This window comes from Vidua macroura, chromosome 1 (assembly GCF_024509145.1).
Source record: "Vidua macroura isolate BioBank_ID:100142 chromosome 1, ASM2450914v1, whole genome shotgun sequence".
Lineage (NCBI taxonomy): Eukaryota > Metazoa > Chordata > Aves > Passeriformes > Viduidae > Vidua > Vidua macroura.
The window spans coordinates 104,067,586-104,082,429 of NC_071571.1; the positions used below are offsets into that span (position 1 = coordinate 104,067,586).

The window sequence follows — 14,844 nt, forward strand, 5'->3', positions numbered from 1 at the left end:
CCCTCCAATTTAAAACTCAGTAGTGTGGCTGTCAGTCGAGTCTGCTGGCTGTGGACCTGTCTACCTGTCTGAAGTAGAGCAAAAGCACCTCAACTGGGACAGGCTGCTCTACTTGCCAAGATATGGCTTTTGTAACCACAGGGGTAGCATTTTTTGTACCACAGGGGTAGCATTTTGCCCCTAGGGATCATGGCTCTTTTCCAGGACAGGCAACAGAAAAAAAACCAAAAAACTCCAAAGCTACCAAACAAGTATTTCCTTTTATTTCAGTCAATTCTGTCTGTTGAGGGGACACTCCTGCCATGAGGGCATGGACCTCAAGGCAGGATGGATGGAAAAGCACCCTTTGTTCTTTGCTAACCCATGCAGAGCCTGGCCACCAGGCAGTAGCAGGCCACCATTTAGTAGGCAGGTTTTTTTTTCAGAACAGAGAGAAAAAAACTAGGGCAAATCTACTTTTTTCTTCCCCCACTCCAGATGACAATTAATTTATGCCTATTTAGTGGTCCCCTTGATCTCATCTCAGGTGGCCCTAGTGAGCTAATCACCTTTTCTCTCATCATTAGCCAAGGAAGAGAGTAATCCATCCTGTGACCCATCCCTCTGGGCTTTTGTGATTCTTAGGCTGCTGGGAAGAAGTGTAAATCCATTCTCCTAATGGGGAGGATTATAGAGTTAAGTGAAACAATTAGTGGTGGTTTGCTATTTGCAGCATATTCTGTTTACTTCTGCCCTTCCCAACTAAAAGGCAGGATGGGAAAGCAAAACTGCATGTCATTTCAAGCAGTCTCCTCACCTCTCTTCCCCAGCTGTGCTGAAAAGATCTGCCCGTCCCCATCTCCTGCCGCTCTTTTCTTTTGGCTGGGTTGTTTAATCACAAAGATTCTCTGGCAGGTGCCCAAAGAGGCAGCAAAGCTCTAGGGACTGCTGATACCCCCTTAAAAAGACTACTTGGGAAACCCTTAGGTCAGGAACACAAGCCCTCCTGAAGTGTGTTTATCCCTGAAGGGCTGATAATCTGGACAAAGTTTCTAAATCCCATAACAAGCAGCAGAGATAGGAGCAGTGGTGAATAGGAAAATTAGAGAGCTGGGGCCTTGCAGGCTTTTAGAAATATAATGTTTCACAGGCAGTTGGAGGGAGGTGATGGCGTGCTCTGCAGTTGTGTTTGGGCATCTGAGTTTAACATCTAGGTCAGCACCTGCAGAACTGTGTATTTTTGTGGGAAGAAGAATTAGAAGACTTTATTACTTATTTGATCTTATCTTTTAGACTTTCACAATGCGGAACTAGTAAGCAAACTGAATTGAGGAGGAGGTAAAACACTGATTTGAAGGGCAGTTGCTCTGAACATCCAAATTCCTTTTGCAAGTGAGAAACTTTACCAAGTAAGAAGGGGAAAATAAGCAGGTCAAAAATAAATCAGTAATGTGCCCATCTGAGAGGAAATGTACAATGCTTATCTGGCTGATTGAAATTTATTAGGAAACTCAAGCTTTTGTAAAAAAATTTAAACACCTTATGGTTTACAGATACTTGAATCAGGAGAAGTGAGCTAATCTAGTTAGAAGTACCACCAGCTTTTTAATATTCATGCAAACACGCCTGATATCTCTCATGAAAGAAAGTCTGCCCACAGGAAACTTTTGGATGTTTCTGAATGTATTTGTGGGATATGTGCAAGAGGTTCAAAAGAATCCAGACATTTACTTTGGAAACAAGTAAGTTAAATATCTGGACATTATATCTTTGTAATTTTAATATAACTGTGCAGCTACAATTTTGTTCCCATTTTTTTTTTTGTAAATAATCCAGGATAGCAAGCCTTAAGGAGATGGTAGAACAAACCAGAAAGGACAAAGCAATGCCATAATGAAAAATAGTTTCTTGGAGTTTTATAATGACAACAATTTTAATATTACTTTCAAAGGTGAGCTTGTGATCTCATTGGTGACTCCGATTTAAGATATCATGAGTGATAAACGTAAAATCACACGTGTTGCTTTGAGCAGGGGACTAAACTCACACAGTTGACTGCATTCACCAGAATCAAAACATGTACTGACAGGAACTGGTGCGTTCAGAGCTATCCTCAGGGAAAAGTGGATGAAACCGCCAGAGACACTGCTGATTTCTGAAGCCGTGAAGCAAATGAACAGTTAATAGGTTTTTGTTTGCTACGTAAGTGAAATGTAACTGCCAGTGTACAAGTTACAATCGTGCTGGCAGGTGTTTAATTGCTTATGCGTATTTGAACCCAAATTGCTTCATTAGACAAGTTTTACTTCACCACTGAGACTGCTGAGAAAATAGCAAGTGTCCCCAGAAGCCATCAAAAATTTGAATAGCTGCCAGGAGTAACTCACCAATTTCCAAAAAATAAAGGAGTAAATGTTAGTCTTGACATGAGGCTTCAGGAGGAAGACTGGCAACAGATACAACTTCATGTTACAGGTTAGTTACAGACTGTGTACCATTGTATTTGGTTTCTTCTGTTCCTCTCCAATGTACTATATACAGCACTAAAAGTCTGGTCTTAGGGTCAGAAACTGCTAATGACTGACTGTGCATTGTCAGCAGGAAAGGGTTCCTGTCTGGCAGAAACTTTTGTGAGCTACTTGCAAATTGCATAAAAATTAAGATCAAAGGCATGCACGGGGATACTTACAGAAGAGTCACTGGTGCCAAAGATATCTCGCACATCCCTGACTGTGTGCTTGTTCTTCTTCCTCAGGGTCTGAGTGTAGGTGTTGTACCTCTTCTGTACAGCAGCAGCTTGAGTTCTGGTCAGAGTGGACAGCAGGGCTTGGCCATCCTCCTCTTCAGCTCCTGAGATCAACGTGGATAAACCTACGTCTTGCAGCCATTCTGCCTCCAGTTCCCCTTCTGTGGAGGAAGACAGCATGTTAATAAGCCTGGCAAGGAAGGGAGAGAGGGCTGAAGGAAAGGAACTGGCATGAAGGAGTGCTACCATAGCTTTTACCTTGAGAATAGTCTAATTCCAACCATTCTTAGGGCACAAGTGCAAGTTAAGTTAGTTTTGTAAACATACTGTCTTTGACAAACTTTCAGTTTTTCAGTGCCTTCACAAGAGAGGCTTATGAGGAGACCAGAAGAGGCATTTCATCAACATATGCGTGTGAAGAAGGCAGCAGAGTAACCAGCCTGACAAAGCAAGGTTCCTAAAAATTAACCCCTAATTCCAAAGCATAAATTCCCTCAGTTCCCATTTATGCCACACTCATAATTGTAGCATGGTGTACTGGAGAAAGCCATTTGGCTGATGGAAATAAAATCACTATTCCAATTCAAATAAACAGAAATACTGGAGGTGTGTATAGAACAGAAAAATGTATTTGCACACTATTTATGCAGTTTCATATTCCAGAGGGTTGGTGGTAGCTAGTGAAGAAGCCACACAGAGAGAAGGTTGATGTCCACCTAGTCCAATTGCTTGCTTTGAATGAGATGATTAAGAACCAGAGCTGCTCACTAAACAACAAGGGTCAGGAAGGGGGTAGGTGTCTAAGAGGTCATGTAAGGGAGGAAGATGCAGAAATAGCCATCCTGGCATGCTAGGTATCACCCTAACGTCTAATTATTAAAGACTCGCTAGCACTGTACAGCCCAGTGTTTTTTGGGATCTCAATTAGTGACTAATACCTTCTTTAATCTGTTCAATACCTGCTTCCCAACTGGTTCAATACTGCAATTGGTTCCATAGTGAGGGTATGCATTGTGGGAAGAATTGTTTTCTATCCTGGCTCTGTTGGACATGGCAGATGCTTCTGGCATCTTTTCACAGAGGCACACCTGCAGCCTCCTCACTATCAAAACCTGTCCATGTGAAGACAATATAGGTTTTCAACTTGCTACCTGTTACCTGAAATGAATGTGCCTTGTCATTATCTGGCTATGAAAAGGTCCCAATCTACCTTCTCTGAATCAATCAGTAATTTTAAATTTTGCTGTCACCGCTTTTTGATTTGCGTTCTTTATAAAATAAATAGTCATAGTCTTTTAAAGTCTCTCTTCACACGGGAGATTTTGAGGTCCTTCATTTCAGTTTTGTGAGCAATCCTAGCTCAGCAGTAAGCTGCTTGACACAAGACAGTAATTTCATTCCAGCCCTGACTGAAGAAGAGGTACTACAAATAAACATGTCAAACAGGAAATGGATTAATTTGCAGTATGTTCTATAAAACAACTCATCAATGCACTTATTGTTCTTGTCCCAGCACCAGTCTTAATGGCAGGTTGGTATTTCCACTCTCCCTTTATTGCCTTTTCTTGACATCAGAATGCAGGCTGATTGATGGACACCAGTTTGCTGCACTTTGGCAGTTACATACACAAAAGAGAAAATTACAGGACTTGGCTCTAGAGACAAGTAAAAGCATCTTATACATGTGCCATCACTGACTTCATTGTTAACTGCCCTGCCTCTTTACAAAGCACTACAAAAATAGCTGCTTCTAAACCCCCTGCTCTGTGTTAGCCAGGGGTATGACCAGCCCTGTATCCCATAAAAAAGCTTGTCTCTGCTCTTATCTTTTCTGTATCCACAGACAGGATGAAGACTGTTCCTTTTCCTTCTCTGTAAGCTTTGAACCAGTGGTTCTTCTGCCATTTTCACTCTTCTTTCTAAGAAGGTCTCTTTTCTTTCTTGTGGCTGTTGGAGCCACATCTGTCCAGGTTTCAGCTTTTAAATTGCATTAATTTTGTCTTTTGCCCTGACATATTCTTTCCAAGAATTGAGCTTGTAATCAAACTTGCTATGAAATATAACAGGGCCAATATTAAATTCTGCCTGCTTACTAGTTACCCTGTGACTTGTTTTCTCTGACTTTTCCCTTTTCCTGTTCCAACCACACACAAACAATAGACTAACATATAACAACAGTAATCAGAGGAGTAAACGTATTAAAGAGAAGAAATTTATGCATTAAAAATGCTCAAAATATTATGACAAATTGGTATTAAATTAAGGTTAATCACCCACCCCCCATGTTGTTTAAGAAAGCATTATTTTTATAGTGTTAGCTACTAATACAGCATAATCTTGATACTGTGTTTGATTCTGCTCCACTGGAAGACAGAAAATTGAGAGGGTAATTCTCTTTTTCTCATAGAGTTTGCTAGGAAAGAGGCATGTCCTGTTTTGAATCTCAGATATAACCTGAAATAGCCCAGAGATATAACCTTAAATAACTCACAGCATTCCAGCCTTGTAACAAAAGTTGTAAAGCAATTCTGCATGGCATGAACATCTTAAATACACCATGACTTTCTCCTCCCCTATATTTTCATCCCTTGTGTCACTTGTCATGATCTTCTGTTACTTTTTGACTGTATTTGCTAACATCAACAAAGTAAATATGCTGTTGTCTGCCCTTTGCACATGATGTCTGGCAAATCACATTGAGGTTTTGACAGTCATGCCTGCCTGGCTTTCATCACCCTTTGGCCTCCTTCTTAGGGATCTTCATCTCCTCCTCTCAAAGACATCTCAAAAGGGTGATGAATATTTGCTTTTATTTTGCCCTGAGGGTTTCCACATTGATTTTTAGTGTTTTGATCATTGGCAAGGAGTATTATCCTATTAGGACCTTAATAGACTCACTAGTATTTCCAAGATTTATAAGCCTAGACTGAATATATTCCTGATGTTAATAACTAGGACAAACACTGCCTGATTGTGTGTGGGTGTATGCAATACATATGCATGTGTTTAAGACAACAACAGAAAGGCAAATGAAGTGTGGAGATGAATTACATTTTGACTTGCAGTCTCATTTTTAATTCAGGACAGAGGGGAAAAAATCAATGTGATGTAATGAGGTGTACTCAGACAAAGGGTAACATGGGACTGCAGCAGAGTTTGGGCTGTTGAGAAGATTTAGTTCAGCAGTGATGAGACTGGTGGAAATGTTTCTGGAAAATAAGCGCCTGTATTACCTTGTCCTACTAAGTTATCCAGCTTGTCAGCCCACAGATTTCTGTCATTTCCCTGACTGTGCAGACAAGTCAGGGACACCTGTTAGTTCATGCTGACAATTGCATAGAGGAGGCACCAAGAGGCTCACCATCTCTTTATGGAGTGTCCAAGCTGAAGAGTATGACCAGACAGGAATTTTCCCAATAAGGAACAGAGGAATGCAGAACAGTGGATTTAGGCTGACTGATCATAACCCTCACAGCAGACCAAGATTTCTGGTGGTCTTCTCCCTTTGCTTCCAGGAGAGCCCAGCTGGAAACTAGTGAATAGGAGGTGCTTCCCATGGAAATAGTACATGGTTGGAGCTAGATACCTCTGCATGGGTTACTTACCATGACTGGTTGAGTATTTGATTGCTTAATAAAAAGTAATACTTTGCACCATTCTTCCTGGTAGCAGAATTAATGACATCCCACTGCACGTCAAGGTAGGAAAAATACATCATCACTCGTGTTAATAATTGTATGGAAAGAACACGCCATCATTTCAAAATCTATCCCTACATCAGTAGTTACCAGACCAGTGGCCAGGAGCCACAGAAGGCTAGCAGCAGTTATCAGGAGGTCACGACCTCAGAAGAAATTTGGTTTCATTGTATAGTAACACCTGGTATTTTGTGTTACACAATAAAATGCATTTGTGACGGGGGTCCTAATTGAAAAAAAAAAAAAGAGAACCACTGTTCTAGATGTTATCAAATCATCTAACACAAAGCTGCATTGCAACAAGCTAGCACATACTGCATGTTTTTCCAAATACAGTACCTAATGAGAGGGGAAAACATTAAGGTGACAGAATGAGGCAGTAATACTTTCAGGATACATTGTGTAAGTGATGAATGAATGTGGTGAAGTGGGGAGCCTGGACGATGTAGGCATCCCTACATTCAGACTTATCTCTAACCTCTCCTTGAATGATATCTTAACTAGGGCATCTCAGCAAAACAGGCAGATATCAAACTCCTGATAGAAGAATAATACATCTAACCAAAAACTGCTTCAAGACTTTAATAATTTCTGAATCATATCCTATCAAAAGCCAGAAATCTAAAAAATATAGCATACTAAATGAACATTTTGCTACTTTAAGTGTTTTGGTTTAATCTATTTAATGCTGGAAATTTAGTTTTCATTGAGTGCCGTTCTTTTCTGAATTACACTGTATCTGTCCTCCTGAAGCACAAACAAAATCAACGCAACAAAACTTACTTCAGAAGTTAATTACTGGCTCCAGTGTATAAACCAGACAATTATTGTTTCTTGCTAGTGATTAACTGTGATGCTCAGAAGAGGAGCTACAATGATCTTACATCCAGACTAGTACTTCTGCTCAGACTGAGTGATGCAAGGAAGGAGATCAGGGCATGACTCTTTAGAGAGGAGGCAAAGCCAGGGTATGAGGAGTAAGTGGTTTTCATGTGCTCACCATCAGCAGGCTTGAACTCTAAGAGCATTGCTTCTTCAGATCCATCTTCTCTGCTCTCCTTGATGCTCTCTACTTCACACCAGAAGTCCTCCATGGAAGTGCTGTCCATGGAGGCCTGAGAATTGGAGCGACTGAAGGCAGGAGGTACTGACTCATTGGAAAGCATCCTGTTAATTCTTCGACAACGAGACAGAGACTTTCTGAAAAGAGAAAGCCATACAAATAAAATCATCTTTCTATCATGCTAACTTGTGCCATGCAAATGGAGCAGGCAACCAGTGCTTGACCCGTGACTGTACCAGGAAGTAGGGAACAAGATTTCAGAGGCCAAGTACACAGTTCTGGTAATTGTCATGATCTCTGTTGCTCACAACAATAATGGCTGGACATGTATTTTGCATCTGGTAATTTATCTCTTTAATGTCCTCCAGTATTTCCCAATCTAGAGGGAACTCAGGAAATGCAATTTCTATTTCTCATACTCGTATCCTGGAAAACTATTTTCACTTCTTTTTGCCTCAGTTTCTCTTTCTATCCCTTCCTGTTTTGCTTACTGGCTGAAATGCCTCAGTGAAAACTTCTCTGGGGAAAAATAATGAGAATTGGGAACACTGAAATATTTTAAAAACTCATCTTCACTCCAAAAAAGAAAAAAAAACTTGAAAGATTTTAATTTTGAAAAATAATTACTTTTTATTTTAAAACTCTTTAAAAAGGGTTTGGGGTCTTTTATTAAGTTAAACTAATTTTAAACAACATTTGACTTTGAATTAAAGTAATATATTCTAGGTCAAACAGAGGTTTTGATCACAGTTTCAAAAACACGATTCACCAAAAATCAAATTTCAAGTTAAGATTCAATACAGGGATTGAATTAAAACGAAGTTTGCTCCTTACTCTTTTGTTCTTGTCTTTTTCCCCACTGTAAGTACTTGCAGCTGAAAAGAGTTATACAAATTCATTCAAAATCTCATATAACACCCACCATAAAAATTGTCTGACTTTGTTCTTTTGCATTATTATGGCTGCAATACTGTAAACAGCTTTTGTATGTGTAATTGCAGTAGATGCAGTAATCTGTAGTAATAACCACAACAATATTTGTACAAAGGAGTTAGGAGGTAACACAATTTTGGCAGAGAGCTAGACCATAGGAATTAATGGAAAATTCTGACATAAGGTCTTTGACCTTCACTTATCTGAATTAATTCAAATGCAGTTTCCCTTTCTCTTCCTCTTCTGTATGGCATGATCCTGCCAAAACACTTTTGTTTAAAACCACAGGCATCACTTTTACTCCACTAGAAAAAAAAAAGATATTTCCTTTTCAGTGTTTCCCTCCTTATCAAAGTTTTCCTAATGGATGTATGAACAATGTATTATTTCATAAAGCTGACTGAGCATGCTTCTCCCTCATTGTGCTGCTGTCTCTGCTTTATCCTTCCTTGCCAGTGAAGGGCTGGATGCTTCCTTGGGGCTTGCAGAACCTCCTCTCTTTATCTGGGCAGGTCCTTCTGGGCTAGATCTGAGCCCCAGGCTGGGGAGCTGTGGTGGGAACAACAGAGCACAACAAATTCAGCTTTGGACATGATCAGGTTTTATAAAAGGCAAAGCTCAGGCCCTTGCCTATTTTTGAACACTCATAGGTGTAATATGGATGATTCATCTGCCAAATCAGCCCCTGTGCTCTTGGAAACAAAGCTGAGAAGCAAAGCTTTCTGATGGGTGACAACATTGCAGCAGGAGAGATCATGCTATGTGGGGGTGGAGACACGTTCTCTGGGAAGAGAAGTGCTGTTTTCAGTGTTTCTCTCAGTTTCTATCCTCATAAACAGTTTGTTTGCTTTAAAACACAGTGCTGAAACTGTTATTGTTTTAATCAGAACAAGCCATAGTCTCTAAATGCGAGAGGAATTTGTGACACAAGCACAGTTAAAATGCTTTTGCTGTAGCTCTCCCTCTGGGGAGATGTGAATTTCAGTCGGCTTTTGTTCCCAAAGCCTTACATGGCTGGGCTACCTGATAAATTATAATCACTGGAATTATGCATCTGGACATGTCAGCCTCTGGGGTTTTTGTATGGATTTCCCTTTCTTTTGTGGATTCACCTATGTCTCATCCTTACACTAGCAAGCAAGAAAAATGCAAGGATCGCTGGACTTAAATATGATGAGTTAATACTGTACCAGAGTGTACTGTACTGAGCAGAGGTTTTAACCAGCCGAAGCAGAACTCCTGAGAAGCAGCCAGAAAACCCCATCTCTTCAGCTGGGAGCTGGGTGGGATGGGGCAAACAGCACCCACCAAGCCATTGCTTGTTGCTGTGAAAACCTGAGCTCTTTCATTTAAAAGGTGATAGTGATCACAAATAAGGAAAAAGGCAAAACTGCCTGGTACTCCAACAGTGTCTGGGGCTCCCGTTCACTGGACATTGTGCAAGCAGAGGAGACACCAAGGGCTGGTGTCTGTCCTCCTGTCACAGCTTGTCCCTCACCAGCCTCTTCTTCAGCTTGGTGCCTGAGACCCCAACACAGCTGCTCACTGAGAAATTCATGTCCCTGCTTAATATAACCTTTGTGGAAAGTAAGTCCCTACTTGTGCTATATAGCACAGCCCCGAGCTCCCGAGCCAGCAACTGCAGGAAGGAACGCTCTCACCATTCTGGAATCAAACACAAGCTGGGCTGAGAAGAGGGCATCCCTGATAGCATCACTGGCTCCCATCATTTAGTCATGGTCAGGGAATTTAAACTTTTCCTGCCCTCTCAGTGTGAATCTTGACCACGACCTTTGTGCTCTTCAGGCAACACACAACACTGATCCTTGGGCTTTGACTCCACCAGCACTTCAGCTGGCTCAGACCAAGGCTTTTTATTTCACCATATTAGGAAGAAAGAGGCTTGGTGGGTTGCTGTTTTTCTCCCCACATTGAGTGTGCTTATTTTGTAATATTACCATACCAGAAAGCTAACTGCTTAAATAGACCATGTAAAACAGCAACAACTGCTGTAGCAACGAGCTTTGCCAAATATGTCTAAGGTTCCTGTGTAATTAATGTGCATTTACAACAATATTACAAGTACAGAGCTTATTTGGAAAACCAGCTGAACAAAGTTCCTGAGAACCTCATATTTGAGGCTTGTTCGCTCAACCCATATTAAATCAAGCTGTGTAAAATTCCGGTAACAAGAAAGGTTATGCAGAGGTGCTTTATCCTTATTGGTAAGCATCTGAAGCTTGCTTCCAGGTGGTCTAGTACAAACCTTCTCCAATTATTCTGAGGCTGCCTAATTAAAGCTCGTGTGCTTGAAAGACTTCCAGCTGCTGTTTTGACCCATATACCTGTGACTTTTGTCTGTGAGGAAGTGGTCTTGCCTTTATGTGATAATGGCAGTTGTCTCCCATTTCCTCCAGCCAAAGCTGCTCAAAACAGTTACAGGAAAAAAAAAATCCTACTGAGGAAGCAAAGCATATTCTTCACTGCTTTTAATTAATTCTTGAAGGACGTTGTAAGAGCACTGACTCAGCAATCTGCCTGTCTCAGAAACAGCTGAAGAAGACCAGGTTGCCTGTTACCTGGGAACTCTTGCAGCAGACAACCTCTGTTCCTGACACCTTTTTCACCATCAAGCCAGCCTTTATTTTGGTCTTTTTTTCTGTGTCTCATGAGAAGCTTAGAACAATAAAGACTTTTCACTAAGCTGATTCTGCTGTTCCTACAGAAAAGTTGTAAACCAGTCCTGTTAAACAAGCAGTGATCACAAAATTCATTCTAAGTTTCTTTTGTTCCCTCACATACATGGTAGTCGTGAGCTAATCTGAAATGCTGATTAAATTAAACACAGGAGGGATCTCAGATCCTGGCTTCTTTGATGGAAAAAGTTGGGAAAGGAGTATGAACCTAAAAGCACTGAGCAAAAATTACAGCAACTCCACTGAATGAGCTGAAATGTTTTTCAATATGAAATAAAATAAAAAAGAAAAGCCACATAAAACACTGAGAAAGGAAAGAAAAAGAAGGGAAAAGTATATAAGAACAAATGTTATCAAAGAACTTGTCTATTACTGGATATTTGCGGAAGAAAGAGTTAAAGTGTCAGGAAGGAAAAACATGACATAATTTAGAAAGCTTTCTGTGGAAAAACTATTGCAGGGAAGGAGGGTATTTACATGGGGCACTAGCAAGCTAATTCAACTGTGTTTGACTCTGGTTTTGGCCTGGTGTATGCTTATAATACTGATGAAATGCATCAGCTAAACAGGCCTCCTGACCCTATATTTTATCTTGCATATGTACTGCACTAGTGTGTTCAGGATCTGACACCACCTATCGATTTCAGAATAGCCAAGCCAGATCAAATAAGCTCTTCTTACCCTATCCTCAAAGTAAAGGTTTGTAAAACCACACGAAGAGCTGGCTCAGTGACACTTAATGATTGCTCACAGGCTCAGTAATGATAAAGCCAGGCTTGTATTTTGAGTTTAATTAAGTAATGGATGGTGAAGAATCCATAAAACAAATGGGAGCAATAAAGCCATCTTGTAGTTAAAAACAGCACTTAATTGTTGTTTACACAGAGGGAGAGGACATCTTATTCTTGTGGGCTGTTATCTTTCATTTCATTCAGTGGGCCCTGAACCTGCTTCACCACAATTAGTCACATTTATAAGAATGGGAAAGGTGAAGGAATCAAATTGTCCTGGTCATTGTAGGATGAATATCCACCTTTTCACACTGCAATAATTCTATCAGTGTAAACATTTGTTCAGCTTTTCTCATATGTAAAAAAGGGGATAGCAGATTGCATTGACAGGGAAAAAATATTTATTCCTCATTATTAAGAACTGTTCTGAATTTTTAGCAGTCATGTACCAATATATCTCTTTCTTCTAAATAAAATGTATACAAATTCCAGGCAAAGGAAGAGACCAGCAATGGGAAATAGTATTTTTGTGCAGAGTTCACTCTTGACCCAAATCTCTCATCTTCTGGTTCCTTCCTCATGACCTTGTTCCTGCACTGTTTGTGGTCTGCTTATTTCCTTCTCCTCATGCTTCATGGCTTCTGATCACAGGGAAGGGTATATATCAGACAATATCCCCCCAACTCCATCTATATGCTTCTGTTTCTGATTATCTTGCAGATGTTAGGCAAGTTGTAGTCAGTGGATGCTAAAGCTTCCTTGTCCTCTCTCTAGCATCTGGTATAGCGAATATTTAAATATCATGCTCACTCTTGCTGTCATGTTGCCCTGCTTTGTAAAGGAGTAGTTGAGTGAGAGGCAGAGGAAGGTTTTATTTCATTATTAATTTTCTCATCCTGTGGCTCAGCAGAACTCCAAAAACATGTGAATCTCATCGCTCTTTGTTAACAAAGATGGGTTTGAAAATAAGCTATCACCTCATCACCTTAATTTATTGGTTAGATTTCAAAACACAGGAATTCTCTGTTTTGCCTGTCTTTGTATTCTGCAAAAGATTCTTCAAAAAATATGTTTCTGTCAACTTGAATTTTACTCCCGATTCTGCACCTGGGGCGGGTCAACCCTGGATATATGCACAGATTGAGGAACAAAATACTGGAGAGCAGCACCACAAAAAAGGGTCCTTGGGATCCTGATGATGGCAAGTTGAACATGAGTCAGCAGTGCCCTGGCATCCAGGAGGGCCAACCCTGTCCTGGAGGCATCAGGCACAGCATCAGCAGCTGGGCAAGGGAGGGGATTGTCCCGCTCTGCTCTGCACTGGGGCAGCCTCATCTCGAGTGCTGGAGGCAGTTTAGGGAGCCACAGTGTAAGATATAAAGCCATTAGAGATCATACAAAGGAAGTCTACAAAGATGGTGAACGGTCTACAGGAAAGGTTGTATGAGAAGTGACTCAGATCACTTGGTTTTTTTCAGTCTGGAAAAGATGAGACTGAAGGGAGACTTCACAGCAGTCCACAGCTTCCTCAAGAGGGGAAGAGTTGGGGCAGGCACTGATGTCTTTTCTCTGGTGACCAGCAATGGGACATGAAGGAATGGCATGAAGCCATGTCAAGTGAGGTTTGAGCTGGATATTAGGTAAAGATTTTTTCAACCACAGGGTGGTTTCGCACTGGAACAGGCTTCCCGGGGAAGTGGTCACAGCACCAGCCTGATAGAGTTCAAGAAGAGTTTGGACAATGTTCTCAGGCACATGCTGTGACTCTTGTGGCTGTCATGCACAGGGCTAGAGGTTGGACTTCAATGATCCTTGTGGTCCCTTCCAACTCAGGATGTTCTATGCTTCTATGGTTTTCAGGACCAAAAGGGGTTGTCTACTGAATCTTAAGATTTAAATACATAAAAGAGAAAAGATCTGAAATATTTACAGGAATTAAAAGTTTTGTTTATTTAATTATATTTTGTCTGCAATTCATCAAGGTAGTAACAGAAGTTAGGAGATTGAATTGCAGAATTTGCACGCCAGTGTTACCTGCCAACATTTGAAAATGTGTTTCATCTTGGGTTCTTCAGCTGTCTCTTACGCAAAGTCCTTGTAAGTGGCAGGGAAGTTCCCTGCTGTAACAAAGGCCACATTGTGGCCCCTCTTCAGCCAAGCATGGAGATTGCAGAAGAATCTCTCTCTGTTTGTGGATTTCAGTGTGAGGGCTCTCACAATCAAACCCTTTGAGTTTGGGGAGTTCAGGGAATATACTCTCTAGGTATTGCCTGCTGGCAACAGTGACCTTTGGGGACATAACCCAGACTTCTCCTCCCCACTGGCAATCACATCACTTCAGCACTGGCCCGATGCAACAGAGACAGTGCACTACATGGCTGAAATGTGTCTGCCAAAATCTGAAAGGGACTCTATTTCATCTTCTTTCTCCTAACAAAGCTATTGCTAAAGGGCAGAAGGGGTTCCCAAATGATTAACAAGAGTATGTTCTGTTAACCATTTTTTTTTCAAGTTAATTGGAAAGAATTCTTTTCATATACATTAAGAGGAAGCAGTATAAGCCAGTTTTCAATGCTGATGACTTAAGAACATGAACAGATCATGGCAGAATATGTTACATGTAATTTTCAGTGGGTATGGGCAAGATAAGAAACATCTGGACATGACCTACAGGAGGCAAAAGCTGGACATGAGGAGCTAGTTCAAACATCTTAAACATTTGCCACACATATGTATTGTTAGAAGTGACAAATTTTTTTGTTGGCTGATACTCACTTAAGGCCTATTTCTTTTATATGAAAATCAAATCCATGTATCCAGGGTAGGACAGTTTTCCAAGAGGAAACATAGGCATATGGGCCATGTACTGTGGGCTTAGATCCTGTGCTTCCAGAAAATGTTCGCCTTTACAGTACAAACAACTTATGTCTGAGCACTGAACCCACTGGATGTCACACTTTATCAGTTAGATCTGATGAAAGGCTCTGGGAGCACCAGG

At 40.9% G+C, this 14,844-nt stretch overlaps 1 protein-coding gene across 2 annotated transcripts in view; it reads right to left on the reverse strand.

Annotated features, from left to right (window-relative positions):
* Positions 1-14,844, reverse strand: part of ARHGAP28 (Rho GTPase activating protein 28) — a 76,102-nt gene that overhangs the window by 27,347 nt on the left and 33,911 nt on the right. For both annotated transcript variants that reach the window (XM_053994214.1, XM_053994222.1), the window contains exons 2-3: positions 7,424-7,623; positions 2,669-2,886 (exon numbers count right to left, since the gene is read on the reverse strand). In XM_053994214.1, the coding sequence (XP_053850189.1) occupies positions 2,669-2,886; positions 7,424-7,623 (418 nt within the window). The remainder of the gene's footprint in view (positions 1-2,668; positions 2,887-7,423; positions 7,624-14,844) is intronic.